This window comes from Coccinella septempunctata, chromosome 4 (assembly GCF_907165205.1).
Source record: "Coccinella septempunctata chromosome 4, icCocSept1.1, whole genome shotgun sequence".
In the NCBI taxonomy this organism is placed as follows: Eukaryota; Metazoa; Arthropoda; class Insecta; order Coleoptera; family Coccinellidae; genus Coccinella; species Coccinella septempunctata.
The window spans coordinates 4,055,248-4,080,270 of NC_058192.1; the positions used below are offsets into that span (position 1 = coordinate 4,055,248).

Here is a 25,023-nt window from a genome sequence, read left to right on the forward strand (position 1 = left end):
CTTATGGCAGGAGACAGCGGGAATCGTAATGAGAGGGAAGGATAGGCGGGGGACAAAGATGTAATGGATGTACTTTGTTTTTGAGTTTTCCGTGACGCGAGATCTTGTCTCGTCAAAGTTGAAAGCAATTGCCCCTTGCCTTTGCTCGCCGGCGCTGAATGTGGCGACGGTTTTTTTCGTCACAGACGGCTGAGTTTCCCCTACTGTGAATTCCTTCAGGCATATTTCACGTTTTAAGATAGAACGAACGGGGGATCTTCCGTTTGTCAATTAATTACGCTCGAATCAAGTGCTCAATGCATCTGCGAACTAGAATTCTTGACGTGCAAGTTTAGTTTACGGTCATACCACGCTGACAATGCCAGGTCTCATTTTAACACTGAAGCCAAGCCCCATCGGGAGCGGTACTCAGCTGGGTAACAGATATTCTGTCAATCAATTGTTTCATAGGCTTATAGGGTACCCTCAGTACATTTCAACGATAATATTTTTGACGTTATCCTCAAACTATTCCAGCTCCATTAACCTTAACCTTCAGCCTTCACTTTACTTGGTACAAGTGGAAATCACACCCAACCTTTAAATTGTTTGAACTAGAAATTGAATAACATGATTCGATTCCTAGTTCAATTATAGATTTTCATCAAGTGTCGGCCACAGCAATTCAATATTTCAACACTTTACGAGGTTGGCCTTTTCTATTGGCTTTTTTTTTGGACACATATCAAACAAAGGATCCAGGTTGAGCTCAATGACTTGAATTTGTTCCTAAGTAGAGATTACACTCTTAAATATTGAATCCACTCAATGCAGAATCCCAACATTGTAACGAAACTGTTTTTTTGAATCATTTAAGGATTTTGTACACCTATGTATAATATTTTTGAAAATTTACTTGACTCATGGATTGATAACTGAGTTGACCGTCCTTCATTTCGAGAGGTCGATAAAAGTTGAAATTTTTATCGAAATGGTAAAAATTCGAGTATATCCGAGAACAAGTTTCTTCCTCTAATCACTACTAATTGTAACTGATACCAACGTCAATGGAATAATTTTGAGAGCTCGAAAACATTGGGCATTCAGACATCGAAAATGGAATTATCAATATGGAGGCGCCATGAAATGATGATTGAACTTTCCACTAAAGTGCAGGAATTGCCCATTCTCAATTCGACGTACAGGTACCTTTCTTATATGATCATCTATCGGATAAGGAGAAATACAAGGCTTGTTATTGATTGAGTTAACGAAAATACGAGGAGGAATACCGAATAAATTTATCCAGGAAGAATCAGAAGAATCAAGAAGAACAGGAAGTCCCTTCCTTCCAAAGGGGCTTTCTGGTTATAAGGAAAAAGCTATGACCCTAGTATTTCATAAAACGCATCCGGAATTTTTACATTGTTCACAATAACAATAAACTCGCCAGCGAATGCTTGGAATTTTACGAGGCAGTACATGAGGGTGTTGTTTTTAAAACTTGCTCTCCTTTTTTGCTCGTAAAATAACCGTTTGGGAGCAATTAGCCATGTTCAGAGGTGAATGAGTTCATAACAGACCAACGAATTCTGCTGAAATGGAAAAAAAGAGAGTTGGAAGTTTTGAACGAATAGAAACCCAAATGGTTCATGTTGAAAAATCAGTATGTTCACTTTTTCTTCCCAAACTGCCTCCCTTCGTTCAAACTCTGATCCACACATCCCCCAAAATTGAAACGAAACGACAAAAGTTTCGCAACATCCCCAACTTGCCCTTGATATGAGTTGTTTTCAATCGCTACACAGCTTTCTCCGACCCACCATACGAAAATAATACACGCACAAAGGAAAACTGACAAAAATCGCCAGAAGTCCCATATATTTATTCCAGTTCTCTCGAAATCAGGCCACTATTTATTTTACCCTCTTTCGCTTTTATTAGGTGCAAGATACATAACCGGAGAGGCTTTGTTGTTAATGGATTTTCTTTGCTGCATCTCTACAGGGTAGAAATATGGATTCTCAGACCCCCTGTGCACTTGTGAAGAAATATAGCGATTATGTTGGAAGTGAGATATATTAAGGGAGATGCTTTCCAGCCAATTCCGAGGGTTTGCTGGTTTGGAGCACGACGAATGTTAGGCCATTTGAGCTCGTGATGAGGCTATTCTTGGTTCATTTTTCAACGAGAACTTCTTACAGTTTTTGCAACTCAAGAATCCCATCTCAACCTCATCTCGCGTAGTCTGAAGATGCTTGCAGTAGTAATTTCAGCAATTGCTATTCTCTATCTACCTTCTTTCGATACATTTCATCAAAATTATAATTCGACGAATACCTATTGATATATCTACTCTAGTGAGAGGAGTCAGAGTTCGTCATAGTTTACGAGAAGAGGAGAATACTTAAAATATTCAATATTACACAAGGAGCACTTAGCATACAATGAATTAACCTTCAAGTTGGGCTCCATTGTGCACTCTTAACTGTGATATAAGCTAATGTAACTCCGTAAGTAGAGACTGAGAACTGAGATAATATGGATTTATGAGTTTGTTGTTTCACTCTGAAGATAATTGAGTCAGTAATGCCTGTAATCTGAATGTGGGTGCTCTTTTCTATCGGTTTTATACAGAATGAAAGGTTGCAGGTATACTTCCCACGCTATTTGTTCGATCAATATCAATATAGGATTGAAACTCGAACTTTTTTTATGAAATAAGATGAAAATAATGGACAATTAACCAGTGTCGATGAATCATCATACAACCATACGAATTTTATGCTGATGAAAACGAAATTTTGAGGCGGTTCAATTCATTCCTCAATCGAATAGTCAATTCTGGAGAAATATTCATATTTTATAGGTTTGGTCGGGATGGCAATAAAATGACCAATAGCCACCGACATGGAACATCAAATCGAATAGGAATTTCTCATTTCAATCAACACGGTGATGAGGTCGGCAAGTTTTATTATACTGAATCCCATTTGGAATACTAAATCCCATTCGCCGTGAACGTTTCCAGAATAATATAAGAAATCCATCTTAATAAACCACAACTGCAGGGCAAAAACAAAGAGGAACTTCGGAGTTGATGCCTCCACCAGAGCTTCATTTGATATTCAAATTTGAAATGTGCCAGAAATACACCATCTCTGGACTCATCGGCATGCATAAAGTAAGAATTTTTATGAGACTGTTTAAATAAATTAAGAAAGAAAGCCCGAGAAGGAAGAGTCATTTCGTGAATTTTTATGTTGGATATTAGAAATATCATCGAATGCATGCATCGATTTTCTGAAAGAATCAGACGTTAATCTACTATTTTCCATGGAAATTGAAGCTGACTCTTACTCTTCAAAAATCATTCAGATGTTCTAACCTTCACTTAAAAAATAGCGCAGTATCGCAAAATGAAAATGAAAAACAGTCTCAAGGAAGTGAAAGATAAGATAAAACATTAAAAGTGTATTTTGGCAAATTTACATGGATATGAGTAAACGTATCAACAAGCATGGAGGACTTCGATAAAAATATGTGTCAGTGTTGACCGAAGTACCAAACATACTTGAACAATGATAAGAATGTAGGTCTTTGACAGAAAAACTTATGTTTCCAAGGAATCTTTATTTCATAGGAATAGATAGAGGAACATACATCGAAAAGGAATGTGGAAAATGTTATCATTTGCTTGACTTTTTAATGAATTTCAGATCTCGACAGCGATATTGGAAATTCCATAATGGTCTATCTACTCAACTAAAATTGTGATTATGTTATGGATCTCTAAATTCTCTTCTGATTCGGACAAATCCAGTTGAGTGACTTTCAAAAGTGTAATAAATGGAATCATTTATTGAAAAATACTTCAAATGGATTTATATCATGTTTTTTTTTAGTTCAAAGGTTTCACATCCGCGGATTAAATAATTCACAGCGCTATCAACTACAAGCACATCGAATTCCTACTTTTCTTTCGGTAAAACAAGCTTGCATGAAATAAAAACCGACGAAATGGATATGCAACATCTTCCTCATTACTATGTTACAATTCCATTTCCCCAAACAACCTTCATTGTCTTGTATTTCGCATTTCTCCATACAATACAAAACCGTAATTCGATGATATACCAGGAATACAGGGTACTTTTTTTTTTTTTACTTTTTAACAGGAGAAAACTGGATTCTAGCGGTGTTATTCAAATGCGAGCTCGTATTTTTTGTGTTTACTCCGATATTCTATTATTAGATAGTATATCTGCTAGGGAGATTGAGGAGTGGAGCCTTTTATTCTTTGATTACTGTCAAATAAGTTGGTATGTAGAGTATGTTGTTTCATAGGAAGTGTCTGGGAAATAATAGGTTTGTGAAATCGATCTACAGAATAACAGCTTTTATTATTAACGAAAAGAAACCATTTTTGTTATTCCAAGATCATATTCTGAAAGAACAGAAAAAGTTCAACATGGTTAATGGCATGATGCATCTTCTGAAGCCAATAAAAAGGCGGTTCACGGTTCATGCAAACACGAGCAACACGAGGACCGTACTGCCGAGCGGAGTACTTGAAATTAAATTGCCTCATTATATCGCAGCCCATATAAAATTACCAGAAGACTTTGAGGAGCCGCCCGGTATTTTACTGGATGTTCACATGCCCTGGGTGAGATCTGGCTTTGATACAGGAGTAATAATAATGATATCATTCGATCAATGTTTGATTAAATCTATTCCGATCTAAACAGGAAACCACCAAGAACGCATCTTAATGAGATGGAGGATTTAACGGTTAATTTCTGAAGGAACTCCGATGGGAACACCTCGTTCCAATTTTTACACGTTGAAATAGAGTAGATTATGGAAATATTTGTGGTTGTAAGGGCAATGAGCTCTTTTGAATTGGCGATAAGGATAGGACTTGTCAGTATGCGTAAAAGCGAACGTAGATATGAAATGAATTTGACATTTTAACCAATTTGGATATATTTTTGAGCAAGAGTAAAGTGCAGAAGACATTTGTGGCAATGATATGATGAATTAAAAGAGCAATTGGAATTTTTTGAATGATGAACTCAGCACTATCCCTGATAAGACGAAGATCAATGATAAATCTACCCATGTCTCGAAATTTATACGATGGGCATTAGAAAACTCTTCTATATCAAAAATTTCATAGGCAGAAAGTTATCAACCGGTTGATTTAAAGTCTCTATACTATCTGTCCTGTAGTATTTGCCTGGTAATAATATAAACGCTATGTAATAAATTCTGTGGCATAATCTTAATCGCTCCTGAATTCATTTGAGGCAAAGACCACCTAAAGACAAACTAATCCGAAGCTTTAAATTTGACGGTGAAAGTTTTATAACGATTTCACTCGATGCAAGCGACAAATTTGGCCCGCTAAGTGAGTTAGGGTGTTCCTTTGTTTCAAAAAACGTACCTATTCAATATTTGAAGTTGTTAGTTAGTCAGTTAGGTGAGACTTCGACTAAAGTTTCAATTTTAACGGTTCAGTTGGCATTTGATGGATAGAGTTGGAATTTATCACCCTTTTATTCTAGTTGGCACAAATTGTTATTGATCGGATGAGGAATTGAGCGATTTTCAGGTGCTTTGTACCTCGCCATAGGGGACGTATCCCTTGAATTATATTACGTGGATGTTACGACTTTTTGGTCGTAAAAAACATTAGCAGAGTCGCTAAAAATAGAATACTTATGGTTGTGTTTCTTCCACGTAGAGTGAGCTGTTTCACATGGCAAAGTGTGCTTTGAAATGACACAACTGAAGTGAAGATTTGTTTCGGTATTATTGCAGTTCATAGACTCAAAATCTTTGTCTTTGTTCGAATGATTTAGATGATATTTTTAACTTTGAGAAACTCCACCTTCTTGTAGTTTTTTATCGTGGATCTATGTACACAATTATAATATTGAACCAGTAAGTATAGATGGTTAGTTTTTCCGTGAAGATATACAGAACCCCGAGTAGTTATGGACTGTTTTCATTTCCGAGTTTGGTGTAGAAATTGCCTCAAGTCTCTCCCAGCTATTCAGCGTTTCGCTTCTCTTTCGCGACACAGCCAGGATTAAACAGTTTGATCATGATAAATTGAATTGACCTCCTTTTAAACTCGGAGAGACGACGAAATATCCTCTTATTTTCCTTTCATATTTATTCAATCATGATTTCCAAGCGCCAAGAGCTCGTGCTTTATTAAATATCGGGGAGATTAATGAACTCACAGTCAACGATGCATGGTTCCCTTTTCGGTGGGATGTATACAAAAGATTTGTTGACTTTTTCAGAGTTTTGCTGTTTAATGAACGTGTGAATGAATGCCGCTGGATGAATGGGAGATTAACTTATTCGCCTTTGATTTATCGGTTAGCTTGCGTTGTTTTAAATCAACCCAGAGGGAGGATATGGTCCACGATGGGAAATGGAGCTGGTTTGGAAGATTTTGCATGAAATACTATGAACAATCGACAGTAAATCTTCCACTCAAATCTTTTCTTGAATGTTCACAGTATTGAATCAACAGAAAATTGAATTTGTCAGATCGCCAGCTAGTAAGAGCTTGTTCTACTTTGAGAGATAAGTTTTTCGTAGAAATAATTCGTAGGTGGAAGATCAAAATGACAAGAGATGGCAATAAATTCGTTCAGAAGATTTTAAAAGACGTTGAGTCTTTTATGAAAAAAGAAGAGGCTAAGGAGGCACAATTCCCCAAATAATATATTCTCCAAATATCATTCTGTATAAAAAAGTGACTAATAGATTCTACCTTCCATTATGACCACCAAAAACGAATGAGGAATTTTTTAGCGGAGGAATATCTATTTCGAGATCAGTTCTCGAAGACGTATGCGGGCGTAATTTATACGGCATAAAAAATTTATGAGCCTGAGAGGAATTTTTTGAGCACCTCCCGGATAACAATGGATTCCTGCCGGATTCTCACAACTCAAGACTTATAAGTTACACTGTCTGTGGGATTTATCGTTCCTCATTTCATTTTGGAATTTTTTGCGAATTTCCTATCCATATTCATAGCTTTTTTCGGCTATACAGGAAGTATTTTACTTGGGAATTGAAATAGAAGGATATGATGGGATTCAATCACAGCTTGTAACCTTTAGAGGTAGGGGAAACTGAAGGGGACACTTTCGACCTCAATTTTCAAAAGATTTGTACTGATGGTCCAAACCGCATCTCTCTATCTTCTTTCGTTCTGAAGTGTAAGTAAAAACTGATTTTTCAGCTCTTCAAATTGCTGCCCCTTGAATTTCTTTATAAAAAAGGTTTTTGGATCAAAAAAACTTCAACAGATGGAGGCACCAAATTTGAGAATCTAAAAATGTGTTTTTACTCATTACTCGAAAACTAATATTCTATTATTTGGTACCATACGTTATTCCAATGCTGTAATCGAAGACTCTGTTAACAATGTCAATCTTCAATGATAATTATTGAAAGCAAATTTTATCTGTCAGAATTAATTCCAGATTCCATAATTCCTATTTGACTACCTCAAACTTCTCTCCCATTCAGCTTCCCTGATAAACTCATCTCGAACATCATGAAAAACAGCGTTTCGGAGGTTCATATTTGTTTTTCAGCCACGAAAAGCTTTCTCGAACTCATTCCAGGTATTGGGGAGTCCAGAAAAGAGATTTTAAAGATATTCCATTTGCTCCGTCAAGGGACGAAGGCAGGCAATGAAATATTGGATAGGGGAGCCTATCTCACTGATAATATCATTTGGAATATCGTGTTTTCCATAAATAAATTTTCACGCATTATATTTGCAGCGTCGACTGTTTTTTCGACGGAAGATTCTCATCTCATGAGGAATATTGGGATCTTATTTTTGTGAACAAGAATCGATTTTCTTTCTTATACCTTCATTGAAAATCTAGGTTTTCTCGCAATTTTGGGGCATCTCCCTTCATCTCTACAATGGATCCCTCACACATCCAGACAATATCCTAATGGCAGGGCATTAAGACCTTCACACAAGGAAAAATAAGCGATGGTGCAGAAAAAACCCATCAAGTATTCCCAATTTCTTCCGGGGCGAGCTAGCGAACTACCCCTAGGGGAGGTGCGACATGGGGGATCGGTTCCTTTCATCTATTCAATCCCGGTGTATATCCCGACACCTCGCAATATCTGAGCAGCCATTCTGGCGAAAGGGCTGTGGCGATTGGATCCAAATTTGCGCGAGGTATGCTCTTTCCGAGGGGTTGTTTACAGTGTCCGAAGTCCTCACTATTCCCAAACATAACCCGGATTATATTACGGAAGGACTAATCACTCCTTGATACTGAACCCAGGGACCGCAGACAATTAACCCAAGCATGGCATTATGTATATCGTTACAGGGTGCAGTATACACTTACATTAGCGTATTATGTTGCGAGACACAGAATCGATTCGCCTGATTGTTGGGCAATAAACGATTGGACAAGATCGACTTCTGGATATTCCATTCAAGCCATTGAAATCCCGTTACGAGTATACAGGGTGTCCTGATATAACGTTACCGAGGGACTTTTCACGAGTAAAATTTCTCATGTTTCCTGTTTCTGTAAATTAGGAACATTTCTCGAAAGGTTTCGATATTTACATGGTAAATATCGTATAGACTTGAAAAGAAGTATAATTGATGAGAAGGTTGTGTAGTTTCGAAAGAATTTAAGGGTGCTTTTCAAGAAAGAGTGTGGGTCTTTCATACCAGAAATCTGACAGAAATGAAAGTGAGTTTTTGGTGTTCAAGGAATAATTCTTCTTTTTCATTGAGTCTTTGACTCCGTACAAATATTTACCAGTAAATTCTTGAGGTCAAGAGAAACACTCTTTTCCTATACCATTTTTTTCGAATCAGCTCGGTTTAAAAGATACAGGCTGCTGAAAAACCATGAAAAATGTTATTTTTAGTTCTCATAAACGGTTTTATCAAATGAAATGAATTTCCGAATATAGTTTTTCACTCATTTGATGAATCTTTTTCGAACACAAGATATCACCCACGTCTTCCAGTTCTCTCATTATGACCCTTACGTATCATAAAATACCAAAAATTCAAAGAACTCAATTCTTTGAAACTAAGTTAGACGCTATCTAATGAATATTTGAACGTAAATAAAAGTATTCCTCATATTTCACCGTATAATGGTCTGTTTTCGAGTAATTTGTTCAAAAACAAAAAAAATCTGTGATATTCGGAAAATTGGGTAATTTGGCTGAATGCAACTCTGTTTGGAAGACCCACAGATGTGTAGTGTCATAGATTTAGCTTGTTATTCTGAAGGGAATTCTGTTTGTCCAGGGATGGCACAGCTCATTATGAAAACTTAAAATTTCTATATTTTTTTATCAGATCCGAATCAGAAAAAAATTGTATGGAAAAGAAGTCAAGAATCTACTGTTAAAATGAATGTACGAGTCAAAGACTCATATTATATTGCCGACATTCCAGTACTCCTGAGATATTTCGGGTATTTCTGGAATATATCTTCTAGAAATTATGGAACATAGCAACAAGACATAGGTAGCATCCAAAATCAAGCAAAATTCATAAAAAATATGTAAATAAATCTGCAGAAACCTACCTTCTTAGTTCGAGATCTACGTCCTTGAATCTCCTCCTTCATCTGTAAAAAAATAGAATAAACCAACCATTTCATTCCAATATTCAACGAAAAAACATCGAAAAAAGTGTAACACTCAATCTGAATTTCTGTTCCTCCAATCCGAGGACATTCGCCATCCAGACTCCCTCATCGCTGCCCTTAGGGCCAAATTAACAATTGCCCATAAAACAACGACGATTTAATTGAATAAAAGACTATCCGCAGTTTTTGAGGCCGTTGTTCTTTTCAATTAACTTAAGAGGAGGAAAACAATCTGCCAGCTATTCGAATTTACGACAGGATGCAGACTGCAAGCCGTTTGACTGATTGTAAAACGAGTTTCGCTTAAACGATGCAGTTTGAACGTGCATTCGTTGAACCCGTCGTGAAAAAGGGAGGTTTTATGTTCTAGGATACCGGAGCATATTCCACTCTTCCAGAGAGAATTGGACGTAGAAGCGTTATCCAGAAATCAAGCAACATCCTCGATATCATAAAACGTGATTCAATTAATTTTTTTCACTCAAACTATTGAATCATTTATTCATCTTGCTTAATATATCCTTTTCAAAATCCTGAAGCATCCCTTGATCACTCTTTAGCTCTTATTTCATCAAAAAATGTTGGATGAATGAATTATTCTTCGCTTCAAAATAAATATTCATGGTCAAGTTATATTTGTCCCCTTATTTTTCGACGACCACTCATTCATCATGGAGTATTCAGATTCAATTAAGCAACATTATGAGGCATCTATCAAGGTTGAAAAAGCGATAGGTCACAGCAATTACGACACTTCAACAAGTTCTTCTTTCAGGGAAGACCACACAATGCTTCATCAAGGCGTTTAATACGGCCATTGTTGAATACAAAGAAACATTTGTTCCTCAGTCAGAGATGATCGAGAAGGCACGCAATAAATTCTTTTGTGGAGACATTCGATGCGGTTTTCTTAGGGAAAAATCGATAATTTATTGGGGGCTTGATATTATAAATATATGAACAATTTAAAGAATGTTTCTTTTGGTTAGAACGAACATGGGAATATGCATCAGTCGAAACCTAACGTTTCAGGCACCTCATAATGACCAGTTTTTATTCTGTAGTTCTTCACCATCGTTCACGTTTCTCTTTCTATGAAACCATCATTTCGACATTAGCAATTTTATATTAGCTCCGATCTCAAGAGGTTCCTCATTTGAAATTCAATTCCTCGCCTATATCCTTAAACGTGGGCAATTACACAGGATATTTTCAAATCATCGTTTATGGAGGATATTTATCCGATAATATCCGAATAAAAAGATATTCCAAGTGGAAAACCTAGTCTGGACTGATGAAAACAAATTTACCAACACTCTGGATTTTGTTATTTGATGTTATTCATTCTTTCTATTTATCAATCTTGCCGATGAATCGAACACTTTTCTACTTTTGCTTTGTTTCCAACAGGCTAGAAACATAGAATATTTAGAGCATAGAAATAAAGGTGAATACTCATTTGAGAGCTTGGCAAAATGAGCAATCATCCTTTCTCTGATGCTATTCTTCAAATGCATATTATTCTCTTTGCGTCCACAGCTATCAATGATAGTTTGATTCCTATTCGAAATTTCTATGGTCCTTTCGTACATTCCACGACTTTTTCACTGCGTTCGCAGACTTTCACACGAACCTATCGATCGAGCAGGTTGCATGAACTCCGATTACATCAAATTAGCTCGGAGTAGAGGTTCGGTCTACTAAATTTGCTACATCACTACTCCATCGATGCAACAAAAGATTTCTTGTTTCGAAGTTTGCGCCCGCTAAACCCGAATTAATAACCGTGAACGGGAGCGTCGGCGGCTAATTGAATTCTTTCATCAATCACAACGAACTTTCATTCATTATGGAATATGGTAACGGAATTTCCAGCGGAATGGATTAAGGGAAGGTCAGATCGCTTTCTCTGATTGCGACCGGGAAGGCTGCACGTCGAGAACTGTACGTATTTTTGAATTGAATGACGTATCTGTCATCTGTCACTTGTCAAAAATTTGACAGGTATGAAGCGGGACTCTTCCGAAATGGAGGCTCCTTAGTCAAACCCTCCCTTTAACTAGAAAGTCGTTGAAACACCCAATCCGAATCATACCGGGAATTATCATCGATCTCAACTCATGCAGAATTCCCCTGAGGGTCCGCCGCTCCAATTTGCTTATTAAATCAAATGTAAAACTACCATTAAAACCGTAATGACAACGGGGAAACGAATGCCTTATGGCGTAACATTGGGCTCAACCATTAAGAAGGGTCCGCAAATGAATTATGGTACCTTCAAGCGTTCGCCCTATACGTCATGCCACACTTCCGATTATTTATCGTACGCAGAGAGAAGCAGAAACTTCGGATACATGCGATAATCACGCGTATATACGCTGTGCGTGTAATCACGCACGTGTAAGTTTCGGATCGGGGTCGTGCCGGCGTATACAGGGTGTCCGCCTAAAATGCGAAGCTACAGGAGCTCTACAAAAAAGATTCCAGCGAAGATTCCACTTGAATTCGATTGGACTTGTCTGTGTCCAATCTTTCCTCAATCTCAATGACTAGAAAAAGTCCCTCTCAATGTCAGACAGAATATAGTCAACAAGAAGCAATTGGGAAGGAACGAGAAGACTGCAGCAAGTCTTAAACGACTGAAAAATCGCATTGTCCAGGACAAAAGTGAAATGAACAAATAAAAAAGGCAGAAGAACGAATAAAGAATAAAAAACTCTACTTTTAACTGCAAAAAAAATCTGCGATACTCCGCTCTTTGTGAATATGGCATTTTCGCATAACATTTCCTATTATCTCCGTCCCAAAACTGATGGACCCCGTATCAACGTGCGTGAAAAGAATCGGACGCGTTGAATTCATGCGATAATAAACCGTGTAGCGTTTATTAATCTCGCACGTGTAGTTCTTAAAACCGACGCGGCTGACGCCTGTGTATATTCAGGGATCACAGAAGGGCACCCTTCTGTTACCGAAATGTGACAGTTAATTTCCAGCGTATTTTTATCGGACTCGAAATGACAATTCATTCACAACGTTACAAAAGCCAGGTTAGTAACTGACACGTCACTCCGAAATATTGTCCGGAAGTGAAACGTCATAAATAAGCGACGTTTAAAGCGAAGATGACACTGAAACATTTCACACAAGGCGTCTCCCGTTCAGAAGCAAACCTTGAACATAAGCGAAACATCAATTTTTATGTGTGAAAGACAATTTTGTCCCCATATTCGATCCATTCTAGTAAAGCAACAGAAAATTCTGTCCAAGGCTTTAATTTTGAAACATTAAACAGTCAAGTTGGTAACAATTCGTAACGAAATGTGGAATACAACCAGAAATAAATGATACCTAACTACATAGCTCAAGAGGAAACTGATTAATGCGTTGAATGTCAGAGTTCGTAAACTTTATCCAATTAATAATGTATGTTTTGATAATGTTACAAACGGAAGGGTTTTAAAACATCATATATCTCCGTGTAGATCGTGAATTAACATGTGAGGCAACTTTCTGAGTTCAGTAATAACAGTTGAAATTTGTTTCGTGGTGATACGCATCGAGTTTAATTCGAATTTAGGAGGTACTACATGTGTTATCTGATTGGAGCAAATTGCTGGATAATCACAGAATGGAAATAAGTCATTTTTCGACTTATTTGTCATTTGTGGAAAATATTCAACGTTTATATTGTTATATTTTGAGCTTATTCTCTATTCTGGACGACTTGAACGATGTTCATTCATTGGATGAAAGATCTCTCTTATTTCAAATGGAAACCTGTATTTTTTCATCGAATTATGATTCCTGAAAGAAATGTATGATGTCAAATCAATGATAATAACATATTTGACCATTTCGAGGTTTCTAAGGTAGAAAATCAGAGTTCTCGCATTGCTTCGTGTAAAATACAAAAATTCCAGGCCAGATATAAGCCCCCGAATCAATAACTCCCCAACATCATCCATTCGTGTTCGATACGCCCCATCCCCAACTAGAAAATCCTGAAAAACCGTGAAGAAAACCGATTCGTTATGGGTTTTTCGAATCCGAACACAATATATACGAGCATTGCATACGCCATATTTCATTATTCGTATTTACAGATCAATAGCTGAGAAATTAAAATAAATCTCTTTTATTGGACCAACAGTTCCGTACGGGCAATTTATTTTATTTATGCGTTTAGTAAACACCCACTTCAGCGTATAGATTCGCGAATTCGGGGTGACTATCTATAAACTACACGACAAAATAGGGGTTTGGAGGGAGGGGGGTTAACATTAACATAGGCGAGGAAAAACGAGACTTCCACACCATCTATTTCATTCGCTTTGTCCTGGAATGGACTGCAGTTAAAGCTTTATCTTTGCGAGGTAGTCTTTATGCTAGGTCTAGTAGGAAACAGAAAAATAGCTCAATTGTACGATCTCACTTTCATCCATAAAGTTATGCTCAATAAATTTTTATATTGTTTCAAGATATAGCATTTATTTGGACGTTAATTTGACAGCCTCTGATGGCCGACCCGTTTTGTAGATTAGTAGATATACAGGGCGAATAAATAGTGCTCGAAAACCTCGTCGAAAAGTCTCAAAAATTTTGGGCTAGAAGAATGATTCAAACTTCTTCTCTCAAAGAGTCTTCTTCTGGTTTTTGGATCCCTCTATAGGTGGTCCGAAAGACACTGAGGTTTTACGAAAATCATACAGTTCCAGATCTCCGAATTTGAATATTGTTTGTGGATAACTCTTATTGACGAACATAATGAGATCGTCCCAGAAAGGAAACAAGTTATTCTTGTTGTCCTGGAACTCTGCAGTTCAGTCGGTTAATTAATTATTCCTCATTTTTTCGTGAACCTGGCGTTTTCAGTTTGAGACAAAAACTTTTTCTTATCCAATTTCCGGCAGAGAAATTATTAATGACCGAAGTGAGCCTGGGTCACAAATCAAAGTCGAACTTTAATAAAGGCAGCGGTACTTTGAGGCACGAGTTGATTTATGTATTTTGTAGATTGATTATTATGAAGAAGATTGAAAGATATCGAGTTTTTCTCTTCCGAATTCATCTAGTAGTTCATGGTAAAAAATACCATGAGAAAGAATTGTAATTTCAGTTGATTCGTCTTGGGAAAAATCATTCTACTCTCTGTTTTCTACTCTCATGGGCAACCAAAGCCATTTCTTGAATTTATTGACGTTCCATATGTACCAAAACTGTGGAGTTATATTTCAAGGCGTATCAAACTTTGGGGGAGTATGAATATTTGAGGGGTTTCTCCATTCTGCGTGTTTACACGATATTAAATCTATATCCTGTTGTGAAACCTGATATGAAAATAGGACATTCCTCGTGCTTAGACCACATTGGCTGAAAATTTCAACTAGACATTCTTTGAAATAGTGCCACCCACCCCCAATTTCACCGAAACGGTTTCCTGGCACGAAAAAACTAATTAATTGAATCGCCAGAAAGAAATCCCGCATTATTTTCTATCAAAGAAAGGGATTAACTATGAAATATTGAGTCATTTCCTTGAAATACCCTACACACATTCCCTGATAAGCATCTGCACAAACTACACCCCAGTGAGAACAAAGAGGGGTTTAAGCGCACCCCTTACGCGTCGTAACATGTTCCATTCCGTACCCCATTTCTATTCGGTTCACCCTCTAAGTAATTATCCAGGTTCACAATTGTCCAATTCCTTTTTTATGCCCTATTATGTATGGCTTTCAGTTTCACCCCTGATGGGAGCACTTCAGAAAAGGCCATCAGCAGACTGCGAAGCATATTGGGAACCAGTTCTGCAAGGGAACAACTGAGTATCTTAATTTTTTGGCTACTCAATCAATTCTTGATTTTAACGGTGAAAATTGAACAAAGGTCATTCGCACCTTCTGATCCTCCTGTACAAAACAAAAACGAAGACATTACCTCGTTTAATAGCTAGAAATTATGGCAGGAAACGAGGCACGAACGCTATAAAGTGTCATTCAAATGACACTCTAATTTGAGACATCCCACTTGCAAGTATGCTCACAAGAATACAATAGACAACGGTCATTAACGTTAGAGGTGTGTGTCACAATCCAAAGATCGAAGGAGGCTGAGTTATCAGTGTTATAAATCATAGAATTCCTGTTCAAGTCAAACAGAATTTTTCCTACGTAAATATACGCGGGACCTGATTCAAACGCGAGGTAGTTATTGGTGGTTATATCAAGGTTTAGGCTGCGTGGAAGGGATTTATATAATCTCATTATTAGGCCCATACAACCGATTCAAATAGCGAATTAATCGCTGAAGCTTTGCTCAGTATGGTAAGCTTGATGCACTCACGCTTATTGGAAACAGTTGGAGTGTTTCAGGCTTATAAACTAAGATCAGCGATATTCGTAGGCGTTTGATGAAGTCATTATATGATTTCGTTTGACCTCAACTGGAGTGTATTGAATTTATTGGTGGAACGGCTGTATTTATGGTGGCAACTTAGTCGGGAACTAGTTTCTATTATGGCGTTTACACGAACACGAGTATTATTGGGGTCATCACGTTTCTCAGCTTGAAATTGAAACCCTGAATATGAAAAACTTAAGCAGAAATTAGGACAGAATTAGTTGTATCCAATCACGTTGCCCTCTCTTGTTGAAGGGATGGACTGGCTAGCTTCTTGATGGTTGGTTGGAGTTCTATATCTAGACCTAGAGACTGGTCCACATGAAAAGTGTATAACCTTTTTTTACAGGTTATATACCATTTCACCACGTATTTATGTACTTATATGAGAATTTCTTGCTTCAGGAATTTTCTGGATAGTCTGTATCAAGGCTTTCCTTACACTAGTGTCCATTCTGGTCGTATTAGATTATAAAAAACTTTTCATGAGTTCAATTTCGGTCCAGCTTAGTAAATCCTCTAGCGTTACCGACAAATCTTGAAGTACAGCCTGAAAGCACCCTCACCATAATCACCCTGCTAACGGCCAAAGAGAGTAAAACTGAAATTTCATCTGGAGCTCCAATAGGGGCGAGCACTAACGTAATGTTTGCCTTCTTCGCAGGAAGAAGAACAAGCGAGTGACATTTATTGGAAAGATAATCCGACCAGCGCAGAGCACCGAAGGAAAATGCTGGTTTCTCGCTTTGATGAGTGAATTTACGGTCGGTATCAGTCTTCGGAATTGACGTAGACAAGACGGATGATTTCACCTATGAAATCGTTCGTGATCCCTTAGGGGAAAATATGGAATCGAAGACGATTTCAATTGTGGAAGGTTCATCTTCATTTTGGTACAGCCAATTCGTTAAAATGCTTGTAAAAAAAATGTTTTTTAGGGTTGTGAATGACCAAATTTATAGCAATTGACTGGGAAACATCTGTCAATGGGTAGGGTGGAAATTGTGAAATACTTACAAGACTATCAGTCTTTGAAACCATTTCCTTCAGTTATGAGCAATTCGGATTCAGAAGAGATCACTCAACAGAACAGCAATTACTCACAGAATACATAACAGAAGGATTCCAAAATAAACAAGCAACTGGTCTTGTACTACTAGATGTCGCCAGAGCATTCGACAGAGTATGGCATGAAGGATTGATTTACAAAATGAGATATGCTGGATATTCAATGAAACTGTGCAAGTTGATTAGGAGTTATTTGAGGAACAGAAGATTCTACGTGAAAGTGGAAGGAGAAAACTCCACAACCAGATATATGGAAGCAGGGGTGCCTCAAGGGTCAGTACTTGGGCCGTTATTGTATAACATATATATTCTCGATATACCAAAACCTCCAAGGACCATGCTGACACTATATGTCGACGACACGGGAATCGCAATGCGACATCGCAAGCCAGAAATCATAGAAGGAATATTACGAGAAGCTATAGATGAAATAAATGACTGGTGTATTAAATGGAAAATAAAGCTCAACGGACAAAAGAGCCAAGCGATATTAATGCAGAAGAGGAGACTAAGAACTACAACAAATCTAGAGGTAGATGGAGTAGAAATCGAATGGAAAAACGAAGCAAAATATTTAGGTATCACCCTAGACAAAGGTCTAACTTGGAGAAGCCATATCAAACAAGCCGTTGACAAAACCAAGGCAGCGATGAATATGCTCTACCCGCTGATAGGTAGAAAGAGCCACATGTCAAATGAGACAAAATTGAAAATAATCAAAGCCGTTGCTAGACCGCAACTGACTTATGGATCAGGTGCTTGGGGATTCGCGGCAAAGAGCCATATACAAAGAATTCAGGCAACAGAAAACAAGCTACTACGATGTGCCATAGATGCGCCTTGGTTTGTCAGGAACAAACAGATATATCGAGATTTGAAGTGGGAAACCATCACCGAATTTATGAAGAGGAAAGCTGAAAAGTTATTCGAAACAGCGAAGGAACATCCAAACGAAGAACTCAGGAGACTAGTGGACTACGATCCGGAGGAAGACAGAGGAAGAATGAGAACTTACAAAAGGAGAGCGCGAGATCAATTGAGGAGAGATTGAAATGAGTACGGAAATTTATTAAAACTATACTAAGAAGAGATATCCGAAATGGACGAACATGAAAATCCTAGCACGACACTGTGCAAGAAGAAATTAACCGATTAAGGGATAAATGGTTTATAGGCAAATGCCCGAAACCAATAAAAAGCAGGTTAGGTTTAGTGGGTCGCGAACTCGGTAGAGTGAGTAACCCCACAGTGTTCCCTAGAAATGGGTTCCTCTGGGCGAGAGATAGAGCCCCGTGTTTTTACGGTCGCAGATTCCCCCTGCTATAAAAAAAAAGAAAAAAAAAACCTTCAGTTATACAGTGATATTTTTACTATTATTGGCTTCAGATATTCAATCCTGCAGCCAGTTACAGAGTAGCAACGAGAAAAAAGTGTTATTCTACTTCTAAAACGTTGCTTCCTTTAGAAACCTCGAAACTGGAGCCTGTTCAGCGAAATATCCTTTCCTACATCCTCTCAAGAAAAAAATCAAGTACCTAATCCCAGTGAAAAGACTTTCTACGAATTCCATCGAAAAATTTACTTCATAGATCATCTACAGTGATATCCCTGCAATATCAAAAACGGAATGCCAAATTGAAATGCTTAATTATCGTAATCGAAGCACCAAGTCAGACGAACAACCCATGTAACGTGATAAAAGATGGAGTTGAAGTACTCAATGATCCGGATTCCGATTAAACAGACGAAACGCTCTACATAATGTATCGACTCAGAAAAGGCTCGTCAACTGCGTCCCAATCTCGTTTCCGATTCTGCATGTTTCTGCCTCGTCAACCTCATTTACATCGATTCAGCAATTTTCTGTCGCTCCGTCATCCAATAAGCGTATCACTTTCTACTGCGTAATTAAATTATTAAGTGAATTTCATTTCGTAATTCTCCAAAGGAAGTGGATAATTCAACGCGAGTGCATCAAATGGAGCCTAATTGAAAGGATTATAATGTGAGACATCCAAGATTCGAGAACAGGATGATTTTTGTGCTCGCTCAGTCTGGAAATGGTAGTGGGATAATAGCAGTCAATTGGATCCTGTCTGGCTCACTCTCAACTGTACAGCTTAATTCGAATTTGTGATATCATGGATAGGTTAGTTGAATTCGACAAGATTTTCAATGAAAATAATTCTGATTTTTAATGTGGCTTGAGTGATAACAGTAGAGTCATTCGGGGCAACTGTGCGCACTTTTGCGTTTCAAGCCATACCCTGTTTCAAATGTTGAAGCTAGGAAAATTAAAACATATTCATAAGATAGAGAATTTTCTAATCTATAAGAAAACATCAAAAAGCAAACAAACAAAAACGTTTTCTTTCCGCAAAAAAGAATTTAATAGAGAAAGTCGGAGTGCGTCCACATGCCCCGTATTGCGGGTAAGTGTGCGCACCCTCACGGGGTAAGTGAACGCAGTGCTTAGTGAACCACACAATCAAAACAAATTACAAAATAATGTCATCAAAATGTTACAATATTAGAGAAATGCTGTTTATTGTCAATACAGAAGCGCCTTTTTACAAGCAGTGCATTATTGTTCGTGCCACAATTCTTGGTGAACACAACACTTGATACATTCCCCTGTTGGTGGCTCTTCATATTTTTCTGAACAAATAGGACAATATTGATCGAGTCTTAACCAAAAAAATCAACAATGTCATAATTTATTCCTCACTGAACTAATGCCCATATAATGAATCTATGCGCACACTTACCAGCGCACACTTTCCCCAGTAAGCCAAAATTTGAATTGACGTTCTTATAGAGTTGAGCAGCTAAGAGAACCTAAAATTTTTTTTTATATATTTAGATTAATATGCCCATAATCGAATGAAATATTGTTTAACACTGAGGGACTCGGAACTTGGACCTGGCAGAATGTGCAGAGATGCTAAAAATTAACAAGAAAACTAGTGAATTTGATTGATTGCAAATAAAAAGTTAAAGGAACGTGGCACGGCGCATTCCTATGAAAAACTAATATGGCGATTTTGCGCCCTTGCTTCACCCAAATGAACCCCTCTTTCATACATTGCATAGTAGAGATATACGCACTGCGCACACTTACCCACTGCGCTCAGTTACCCCGAATGACTCTATGGTTGATTCACTAAGTTACCATTTCTATCATACATCAAATCTATCGAAGCAAAATGAAAAAGGTATGTTAAAAATGGAAAGGCACTAAAGAGATACATACAGATGGCTGCGCCACCTATTGCCCGGTAGGTGGATCTGCTCCGTAGGAACATGGCATGGTTTCCCCAGTGTTGTCAATTCTCGGATTTTTCCAGGGCGTTGGGTAAATCCCCGAAGATTGCCTCAATTTCCGAAATTGTCCAGCAAATCTGCGCCCATCATACGCAACGGAATCAGATGCATCGTGAACAAAGCTGGCGAAGCGAAGCTTTCAAGCCGTTCCTCCGATACGTACGGAAATGCCGTTAGATAAAATCTACGAGACGTACATTCCGTTTTGTACAGCGCCGTAGAAAGAGTTCGAGAATTGCCTTTGTGATGTGTACTTTATGCGGAATGAGAGAATCGGAATGAACGCGAACAATGCTTTTTACTTTGGTCGTTCAAAGGGGCGACACCTCGCTTCAACCGAGGCCTGTTCGTGACATTTATTGGATGGATACAGGGGCCAGATAAGTTGGTTGAAAGGAGGGAGAGACGTTCTGTATGTTAGAGCTTTCGAATGATTCTTGAATCTAACCTATTTCAAGTTATGCAGAGCGATCGACTCTCTACGAGTTCAAAGGGAAGTAGCTGCAATATTGAGGTGAAAAATAGAAGGTTTTTTATGGCACCACTTAGTAGTGATGCCCACGAGACCAACGAGATGAGACTTTACTGTCTGGTGGGCTCTATAGCCTCGTCTCTTCTCGAGTCTCGTGCGAGAGTATCGTAAAAGTCTCGTGGTTCAAAACGAGACGAGACTCAAGATGGAGTGGAGAACTAAAATCAATCATGCAGAATGATATGAAAAAAATAACCGAGCGAATGGCCTTCATAATGACAAATTAACCGCTATTAAAATTTAATTGATAAACCAATAACTGAAAAATACTCTCTTGTTTGCCATAACAAGGTCGCCAGCAACGTTTCATTCCGGCTATATACGTCCAGTGCAGTGATTTATACGTCGAATGATTGTTTTGATGTCCAGTGACACATACGAGCGAGATTAAAAAATTTCATGTCGAAATGGGACGTTTCGCTGCATGCCATTCGTTTTATCTATTCGACACAACAAAGGGAATTGTTTCCATATAGTTATTCGTCCAATTTATTGAAGTCTGCACGATCTGATCTATAATTTTTTCGTGTTACGCATGACAGTCATGTATGGGATTTTCAAGATTATATAAATCGATAAGGGATTATAAATTGACGTAGAAATTCGAGCATTTTCAGTACCACATTTTTCCTCAAATTCCGAATGAAATGTTTGACATCAACACCTTTGTATAACAATGATACTAGTCCTAGTTTCATTCTATGAATGATTTTAATGATTTCCCTTCACGCATTCTCAGGTAGGAGAGCCAGGAATTCAAACTCAAACCCCTCATTATTTTTTACTGCCTACAAAATTGAGGTATACATTCGAGGATCCTCACGCTACAAAGCACCCGGGAGAAAACAACAGAAAAACAAAGTTTTTCCGCGATAAATCCAGGGATGAGTAGGATATTTCCTCGAAAATCTCCTGCGGCAAGTGAAAAAACTGAGAGTTGGGAAAACAGGAGACGATTGTTCTTATTTGCCTGTAAAATCCCATTTTTCGACTAGGTTCAGCCTAATGGGGGTTTTATTTCTGCCACTGACAGCTTCCAGTTCGTAAAAAGAGGAATTCAAGGTAATTTTATATGTTGACACAACAAATTGTTCATTTTAGTATGATATATACCCACATTTACGACAGGGAGGAATAGAGTTTTATATGGGACTTAATGACCGTAAAACCTCTGAAAGTGGGAATCCTGCCTAGTAGGCAGGTTTATTGTTATATCCGAAAATATATGCCTTCCAGGCAGTTCTTATATCTACTGCGAACAACGTTCTACAATTAATCACAAATAGCAGATATTCTCAATCAATGCCTCAATACATCCTAGTATGTCTTCAAAAGAACTATAGTACAGGTATACAGATTCAACCGACCAATTCACGAATCACAGCGAATGGAAATGCAATCTGAATTTTTGAATGGAACAAATGTTGAATTTCGCCGCATATAACATGTTTGTCTTCAATTCAATTAAGCTTGTGTTTTGACCCACACAAAATATGAACATATCATGTGGGTAATAATTTCCATTTTCGCTGATGAAATGCATACAAGCTTCCACAACAAAAAATGGCATATTTGGTGAAATTATTCGAGCAATTGTTCATGTTTGGGTTCTATTGGATTTATATCATTTCCCAACAATTATTCAATCCTTTTCATCGATTTTCCCACTGATATTTCAAGTATAATTTGTTTGCAGATCATTCTGAATTAGCCAGCGCTATCGAAAATAAAAGGGATATGGATCATAAAAGGTCTCGGAGAAATGTATTGGGAGATAGCGAGTTTATTGTACGAAATAATGAGAAGAGTCTGCGATAAAATTGCGCAATTGAAACTCACATGATGATTCTGAATAGTCGCAGCATAGATTCAACTTTATAACGCACAAACAGAAGATATGCACTGTGTAAACAGTTCGTTTTAATGAATTGGAGCTTATTGCAACTCGGCATTTTTATTCATGAACAAGCGATGTATTGAAATCACTGCTCGGCTTCGGTTGAACAAAATTGCAAGCGAATGCTGTTTTCCTTTAGCGCATAAGTCGGTGATTTTAATCAGGTGGAATTTACCCAGTCATCAGACATGGCGTTTTCTCTTGGTGATATAAATATGTGAGTAATTGATTCGTACGAATATTTTGACAGTAGATTGTTGAGGTCAAAGGGAATACTTTTTTCCTGTACCATTTTTTCCTAATCGGCTCGGTTCAAAAGATACAGGGTGTTGAAAAACCATAAAATTTTTTATTTTTAGTTCTATCCCAAAAACGGTTTTATCGAATGAAAGAATCGGAAATAGATTGGAATTCGAAGAACACACGATAACGTTCTACCCTTTTTTCAGGCCCTACCTAATTTAAGACACCAAATCGACTTCTCGCTAGTCGATTCACGCGCTTGATGCTGGCATAAAAAAAAGGAACGATGGATGGCAGACGAAATTCCATACCTGACCTCTTCCTTTCTCTTTCGATTGAAAATTTCCGATTTTATCGGTAACCGACTGCTAGTCGACAATTGAATGAATAAAACGATGCCAGAGCCCGCTTGTTTAGTGTTACACAACTTCGCTCGGTTCGATTCTGATAGCCCAGCTCATTCAGCTGTCCGAAGAATGAGATTCGAGACAGAACCGGATTCGATCTGATGGAATATTCAATCGATTGGAGAGAAACAGTAGAGTGACGTCCAGAAGAATGATCATCCTTCAAACAATTCGTTGTAGCCTTAGAAATCGTCTCCCAGAGGTAGAGGTGGATTCTAGGCACAGATTGAAGGTTTTGCTCCTTCTAAAGTGTTGGGTACAGAAGGATCCTGAATCCGACCCTGCACCGTCAGATCGGCGAAATATTTTGCATCTACGTGGGTTCAGCATGAATGCCTGGCTACCCGCAGCAGAAAAGTGGCATAATTTAGAAACCCACCAAGGCGTCTCTTACATCGATGACCTTCCCAACCTTCTGGCATTGGAGACAGCTTGGATTTTTGCTCGGATCCCTCGTGTGTTTAATTGAACCCGTGTCTCGCTCGTTCTCTATGGAATGCGATTTCGAATTTAGGACGCAGATCGTGTCTTGTTGACACTCCAATTAGGGGAGGTCCGGTTGGGGCGTATAGATTTCGAATTGACAGATCTGAGGGTGGCTGGGATAAAACGTCATCGTGCTGGGATGAAAGGTTTCGGGATTTCGAAGAATTATTGGTGAGAAGGCGGTAAAAAGGTATATTTCATGTATTTTGGACTAGGGGTCGCCAAGTTCTTGAAGATTTAAAGATCTTGTCTTGATTTCAAGACAAGACAAGAGATTTCATGTCAATACCAAGATTTCTTGTCAAGAAATCTTGAAATATCTTGTTTTACCATGAAGAATACGCTAAAAAGTGTTTATTTGTGAAAAGGATAACATATTTCAACATGAAATGCCCATTTCTGCTTACCGCACACATTTTTTGCTAGAAAAATGTAAATAGAAAATAATTAATGATAATCTTGTTGGAACTCTAATGGAATCTGGATTTGCAATTTCCACTTTCAGGTATACACTCTGTTTATGTTCATGAAAACATGCCACAGTTTTGGCTCATTTATTACACGACTCTACAAAAAAATTTTTGTTCTTTGTCCTAACGTTTATACTAGGATTTTCCGGTTAATTATGCACAAAAACGAAAAGAAAATAACTTTTTTTGATATAAAGTTTGCTTTTGTGATAGTTATAGTATTAATAGTCGTTCTACATTTTTTTAATAATTTTTAATAATTCAAAAAGATCGTCCGATGAGAGTGGGATGTTTACGTTTACAAGGTGCCACTAGAGGGCACTCGAGTCATAAACAATGATCAGGTGTTGTTTACTAGCCCAGACAAACTTCAAATATCGTCAAGAAAGTGTAAATACGATGCTGATGCATTTTGTTTTATATGTGGTCAATTTATTATAATTCGTGACGTGAAATACGAATTAAAGACATCTCACGTTCTCTCTGAAGCCTATGAAGCATATTTTGATTTTCCTGTTTGGAATCA

The 25,023-nt window shown here is 37.8% G+C and overlaps 1 protein-coding gene across 1 annotated transcript in view; it reads right to left on the bottom strand.

The window, feature by feature from the left end:
* The window catches only part of LOC123311193 (leucine-rich repeat-containing G-protein coupled receptor 4-like), a 74,829-nt gene that overhangs the window by 18,108 nt on the left and 31,698 nt on the right, over window positions 1–25,023 (bottom strand). Inside the window, exon 3 of the mRNA XM_044895015.1 lies at window positions 9,606–9,647. Coding sequence (XP_044750950.1) covers window positions 9,606–9,647 — 42 coding nt within the window. The remainder of the gene's footprint in view (window positions 1–9,605; window positions 9,648–25,023) is intronic.